This window comes from Astatotilapia calliptera, chromosome 18 (assembly GCF_900246225.1).
Source record: "Astatotilapia calliptera chromosome 18, fAstCal1.2, whole genome shotgun sequence".
NCBI lineage: Eukaryota > Metazoa > Chordata > Actinopteri > Cichliformes > Cichlidae > Astatotilapia > Astatotilapia calliptera.
The window spans coordinates 8,924,394-8,931,494 of NC_039319.1; the positions used below are offsets into that span (position 1 = coordinate 8,924,394).

A 7,101-nucleotide genomic window follows, 5' to 3' on the forward strand; every position below is an offset into this window, starting at 1 on the left:
TAGAGTAATTTAAACCAATGCAAGCAACATAGTAAATAGCTATAGCCAAAGAGTTGCCTGCCATGCTGCCATTCATGGTCTAACAGAGTTTCTAAGACAGAGTGAAAAACATAATAATTTCAAATGCTTTACATTAGTTTTTGTTAGAAAGACACCGGCCCATCAGAAATCCAGGTTATGTCACTCAGAAGATGTTAGAATTTAGACTTTCAGCCCCACAATTTGGTTAGCTGTTGGTCTTTTTTTTTTTTTTCAAACAAAAGCTAAATATTGGGGGGATTTTCCTTTGTTCGCTAGAATGACAAATTTAAAGTTTTTTCACACTGATGTGACCCCTAATATAGGGGGGTGGGGCCTCAAGGGGGGGCGGCCGAGTTCACTACCAGGCCTCATGTGAACTTCAAATTATTAAAGAGGACTACTGGTCCTAACCAGTCCAATGAGGATCAAGTGGATAACTAAATGCATTTTTAAAAGTTGCAAAGCCACAATCTACTCATAAAACACTCACCATGAACTCCTGCGCCAAGATGTTGCAATTGTCTTTCACACAGATGCGGAGCACTTTGATGAGACTCCCTTCGAGCATTAATGTCATCCTAAAGTATTATAACAAAGAAAACAGAGATTTGTGAACTTTTCAGTAGCACAGAAGAAAATGATCCCAGACAAAAACTTAAACCAGTCAACATGCAACACCAGCATCTACAAAGAAATATCAAAAGTTCCTGTTTGACATCAACTTTATGGATATATAGTTTCCAGAACATTTTTTTTTTTTTAAAAAGATAAATTTTTCTCAGTGGGCCAGTAAATGCATAACGAAAATTATGGCATCCTTTCGGTGGAATCAGTACTCACGGGTAATAGTTGACTGTTTCAATGGATGCAGCATAAAAATCTTTTACTGACCTAATGCAATACATATACACTTTATAGTTAAAGAATTTTAAAGTTCGTACTGTCATCATGGCAGCTACATCCTTTAGCTTTGTGCCCTGTTCCCCCGATCACTTTGCAAACACTTTCAGCAGACTGTCAGAGAGAAACTCAGCTCCGTCAGAAACCTTGACTGTAAAGGCATGGTTGGGATGCACTGGAATGCTGCATTTCATCTAAAATGACATAAAATTATTTTGAAATAACAGCAGGCACTGTGCTTGGTTAATCAGCAATGTTTTGTTGAATAAAAACTGTGTTTCCAGATCTTATGGGATTAAAAAAATCCAAAGATGTTTGTTTCTGATTTGCAACCCAAGAACCCACAAGTTACAACCTCATTTCAGTTCAAGTGTGCATTAATGCGAGTCCAGTAATCACCTTTCTGGCAATACATACAGGTATAAGTTAAACCTATGGCAGATTTTGGATTTCTCAGTTGTATTAATAGGGTGGTCTATTTGAGTATGCATGCACCTAATAACTATAAAAAATCTATTATAATTAGGTTACAGAAACCTTAAGCGAAAATAGAATATACTTTCTTACCATAACACCTTGAACCCACAATCCATCAGCTGACTCCTGGTGAAATGCAGAATAGAGGTCATCTCTCAATGTGCAGCAAAAAAAAAACAAAAACAAACGGACAGCAGGTGAGGCCAGGAGGGGTAGGGATGTAAGCTAGCATAATGCCACTGATGATATTAGCTTAAGCTGTTCAATGTCCAAAATCTCACTAACACCACGGTGCAGTAAATACACAATGTAACTGAAGAGTCAGTTGGCAAATCTATTCACACAGAAAACCAAATTATGTTGAGAGTGCCTCGTAATTAGGTTTAATGTGATATTACGGCTCTTGTGCCAAAGACAAATTCAAATGAAAAAGCGCCAATTCTTTGACAACAGATAAAACAGCAAATCAGCTAACGGCTCTTTTTTAGCATGTTACATGGCGGCACTCTAGACGTTTAACTACATTTGGCTGAAATATGGTAAACATTAATTCAAAAAATCAAGACATACCAAAAAACGTAGAGTTGGCTGCTCGACTTGACTGAGATGGATGCATTTTTTAAACCACGATCCAAAGCCCGCGAGATGAAATCACGCGTGGTTTCACGAGATTTAACGTTGCTATCTTATTGACTTACTTCACCTGAACATGATATGAACAATTTAATACACCCTTTCTGCATATCATGTAGTTTTTACACTATATAGTTACATTTATCTTTAAAACATGAGGCAATTGTGTTAAATACATGCAAGATGCTTACATAAATCCAAGAGATGGCCAGTCCCTTTTTTTCAGTGTGTTGTGTTTCACTGCCATCCATTTGAAAATGGCTGGCAGTGAATGAGTTAAGTGTGTGACACACACACATAGGAAAATAATTGGTAATATGAGTCAATAAATATACACATTTACCTGTCACAATGGAAACATCCAGGGTTTAATACAAGCTTGTATGACATAAACTACCAGAGAAATAAAAGCTGGTGTGTTTACCAGCTGATTTGACCAGATGCAAATGGGTTGTGATGTGTTTGATCACAGTGATGTCATATTTGCAGTTTCACTTTGTGTTTTCACCATTTCATTTGTTTTAGCCATTCATGAAAATACAAAGGCATCATTGTTTCACTCAGAAATTATTATGTAGGAGGACTGACACTCTTTGGGCACAGACTGCTGGCCTCACATAGTTATAGCTTGTATTTCATCTGGAGCCATAAAAAGTTGCATCAGACTCTAGAATACCACTAATCATTTTCTTTTTCTTACAATTTTCTCTGCCTGACAGAGGAAACTCCAACAAATAGGAGGAATCTGTTCTGCTTCTCTCATCGCCCAATTCACCTCTCATCATGGCAATAGTCCTCCACTTCAACCCTCTGCTGTGGACACGGCTGGCAGCCCTGGCTTTCTCCTGTGTGGCATTCTCTGTGGCTGTGCATGGTGCCAGGATCATCCCCGGCACCGGAGACTGGTGCATCTTCTGCTGGGCCTTCAGCTTTGCCGGCACTCTGCTCATGATTCTGGTGGAGCTCTTCGGTCTGCAGACGAAAGTCCCTGTTTCCTGGAAGAACTTCCCTATCACCTTTGCCTGCTACGCTGCCCTACTCTGTTTGTCCGCCTCTATCATCTTCCCACTCTACTTCCTCAAAGGTTCTATGGGCCCCAGTACAATCCGCGATTACAGCATCATAGTAGCCGTCTTCTCTTGCTTGGCTACCATTGCTTACATAAGCGAGGTGAGCATCAGCAAGGCGCGTCCAGGTGAGGTGGCCGGCTACATGGCCACAGGACCTGGACTATTGAAAGTCTGTGAGACCTTCGTGGCCTGCATCATATTTGTCTTTGTGACTGATCCCGTGTTGTACGACCATCACCATGCACTGAAGTACTGCATGGCTGTCTATTGCATCTGCTTCATCCTGTCAGCAGCCATCATCCTGCTCTGTATAGGCGAGTGTACCGGGTGCTTGCCTTTCCCATTCCCCCGGTTCCTGTCAGCCTACGCCATGCTGGCTGTGGTTCTCTACCTGTTAGCAACCATCATCTGGCCTATCTTCAACTTTGACCCCAGGCACGGTGGGAATAAAAATAGGCCATACAACTGCAACACACAATTGGGGTTGTGTTCATGGGATAAGGGCATGACAGTGGCTGTACTCACCGGTGTCAACTTCATCCTCTACCTGGCAGACCTGATCTACTCCACCCGTCTGATATTTGTCAACGCATGAGAAACAAGAAGTAAGGGTAGCAGTATGCTCCAAATAAAACTGAATTTGCCCAGTTTGTCCAAGGCTGTGGAACTGCTTTCAGTTATACTGCTGCAAGCAATTTGACTTTTGATAGAGGCAGACAGTAGGAGTTTTTAATGGCAGATCAGTTCCCATTTTAATACATTTTTTCATGTATACAGGAATGCTTATTATTTGGATTGTAATAAGCTATCAACAGATTTTCCAAAAGAAGACTCAAAAAATGCTGTGTGCATGGAAATAAGACAGAGGAACAAAAACAAAGATAGCATTGAGTTTTTGTTAGATATTTTTTGCACTATGGATACCCAAGAATAATTTTGGCATGCAGAGTGGAGCAGCCAGGGAATAGTACATGACCTGCTCTACCTCCTCAGCTACAGCCACCCTGATGTGATGCTGTCGTGTCAGTATGGACCAAAATTGAGGAATGTTTTCAACACATTGTTGATGTTATCTTTATATGTATTTAAGTAAATTATGGCAGTTCTTAAGGACAAAGGGCATTCAACCTGGGACTAGCAAGGTATGCCTAATAAAGCTTCCAGTGAGTGTATGCTTGCAGTTTAGGATTCCTCAGGATTGACTGTTAAAACTGATTTTCATTCATCAAATTCATGATTGTCCACTGAAATAGATGCAAAGCACCACGTTTTCCTAATCACTCTTCTGAAACCTGATTTTCTGTTAAACTCTGATCTCTAATTGTGCTGAATGTTCACAAAGTATATAAATGAATTAACTAAGTAAACTAACTGTCAATCAGCATCAGCTCAAAACACCACCTCTGTTCTCAGAGAGACTCCAGCTTTGTGCGGACCCCAGGATGTGAATCAGTGACAACTGTGATTCACACCAACTGTAAATGTTTGACCACTGGAGGCTACAAGGGGGGCAGAGTGGAAACTATGAATATTTAAGTTGCCTGTAAATCTATCGTCAGGAAACAAGACAGCGGTGACGCCCAATCGAGACACAATGACTTGTACATTATTTTTCTAAAGGAAATGTTGGATCATCTGGTCTGGGAATGTGGTGCTGTAGCTGCTGGCAAGATCAGAGTTAATAGGGCTTTACCATAAATCATGAACATGATGACTCAGCTTCAACCAGCCTAGACAGTTTTTAAAGTTTGGTTTACAGCATATATATGAGAAAAGTGGTCGGTAGATAAATAATATGAAGCTAAATTAACAGCTTTGTGTGATTAACCATGTTTATCATCCCGAGCAATATATCGTCATTAATGTGGACAGAACACAGAAGACTTTTTATGTTATCTTTATACCAGAAATGTCCCCTTTGGGATTTCAATTATACTGAAATTCGTGATCATCAAAATGTTGTTCTGCATTTTCTCTGTCATGTCACTTCGATGTTTTACCTGCACAGAATTTAACAAAAAAGACTCTTTACTAGGTCATCTGCTAATAGAGGAAAAGGACTCTGAGCTCATGCAAAAAAAGAAAGGTCAAGATGTTTACCAGTCTAGTCACGACTTGACTGGAGGCCAATCCTGGTCCAACTTCCTGCATGATGTAGTAACTTAAAGCCAGTATTGCTAAACGCTGATCAGTGTCTGGATTTTAAATGAAGGAGAAAAGAATAACTGTACTATTCTGCATTAAAAACACCTTTGCTGCAATGGTTTAGGGATTTTTAAAGTCTTAAAAATCTGTTTTGAATCAACAGATAAAAACAAATCAGACCCATCTTACTACTTTGATTTAACAAACGTTTCATTTCTGCACATTTTCATTTTAATAAAAGAAATATTGTGCAATCTGCAATAATTAAACATTACACATCTTAACTCTATTGTGTTTGTGTGTGTGTGATTTTTTACTCCATCTCGTATAAGTTTCATTTATAGGGACAAAAGTCCTGTGCAGATCAGCTTCCTTACCCTACGTTACTAAATTAATTCTTGGCCATCCCACTCTGACTCACAGGAAGAACAAAGAGTAAGTCAGCAGCACTACAATAGCTTGATACAATCTCAACTGAAAGAGGCCATAGAAAGAACTCTGTCTCTTACGCAGCATCATGTTTCCACTGGAAGAGCAGACGTGTTGTTCCAAACACTGCCAAGAGTTAAATGTGGAACAACAAGCACTTGAATGACAGCACAATACCTAACTGAGAACATGTGGCTAATTAACAGAGACGCACAGATGTGCTGAGAGCCTGAAATGTGCAGCAGTGCTGACATGCATACATTCTCATCTTCCTGAAACTGCTTGTACACAGCCTTCTGCTTGGCCCGAACCTGATTTCTTCCTGATTTTTAATGGCTAATAGCTGGTCAAGCTGTGTGTGTGTGTAACAAATTAAGTAATTTAAAGAAGTAAGTTTCCCAATATGCTCATTTGCTTTCAACATGTTTGTGTCCTCTGACTTTACACTGACCCTCTGCCGTGTTGAATTTAGCTTCTTGCTGCACAGTCTCATATCATCTTTTTATTTTAAAGGGGAACTTCAACACTTTACCACACATAAAAATCAGTGTGTTATAGAGCCTGTAAAGCACCAAGTCGTGTTTTTTATCAAAGGTTATGTGACGTCAGTCAAGAAACAGTCAAACACGAGACCCCCTCATAAAACCACAATTTGATCTCTTTTTACTTCCATTGGGGGATCAACAAAAAGTGAAGATGGTGATCAAAAAGCTTTAGAAATATTCTCTTCTCACTTTGTTACTTTTTTTTATGCCAAACAAAGAGACTGATGTCTTCAGTCTCTTATTTATAGGTCAGCCTAGCAAGTACCCACCCGTGTTCTTCTCAAGAGCATTTAACAGATTATAGCACAAGGTCCAAAGTAATTGGAGACATTTAGATGTATACTTACATTATAAACCTTATAAACCTTATAAGGTTTATAATGTAAGTATAAACCTTATAAGTTTATAGGAGATTAGTTAACATATTGTGTGTTTCAAACACCCCTGCTGATGAAACCTCTTTATAAGGGACAGCCAATGAGAAGGAAATTCGGGTAAAGGGAGAGGAAAAGGAGCTAACATTTGTTGTTATCAGAAGGTTTATGAACTGCAAGTGAACAGTGGAGAGGGGCTCCACCAAGGCCCAGCATAAGATAAACAAAGAATATTTAAACAGTGACTCATTCAGAGCTACTCCAGTGGAATCTAAGTGTAAAAATATGAAGCTGAAAATGAGCATAATTGGTCCTCTTTAACTCTATCTATTGTAATGTATTTTACATTGAAAACAGAGCATTCCTTTAATAGTACATTTTGCAGCTTAGCTGAATAGGTAGATCTTTTTTGGATGCTTGCTCCTTTACTTTTCTGCCATAATAAAGCTTGGGTAAGATAAGGCTGTCTCAGATGCAAAATGCTTTTTCTTCAGTGGTCTAATGTGA

The 7,101-nt window shown here is 39.3% G+C and overlaps 1 protein-coding gene across 1 annotated transcript; it reads left to right on the plus strand.

Annotated features, from left to right (window-relative positions):
- Window positions 1-2,720: 2,720 nt before the first annotated feature.
- On the plus strand, window positions 2,721-4,022 carry LOC113011202 (myeloid-associated differentiation marker homolog). Its single transcript, XM_026150636.1, has one exon. The coding sequence runs from the start codon at window positions 2,815-2,817 to the stop codon at window positions 3,694-3,696; it is 882 nt and encodes a 293-aa protein (XP_026006421.1). The 5' UTR covers window positions 2,721-2,814; the 3' UTR covers window positions 3,697-4,022.
- Window positions 4,023-7,101: the final 3,079 nt, after the last annotated feature.

What these genes read in the sequence shown, in the direction of transcription:
- LOC113011202 (XM_026150636.1), top strand. Translation starts at nt 2,815, where the DNA reads ATGGCAATAGTCCTCCACTTCAACCCTCTGCTGTGGACACGGCTGGCA.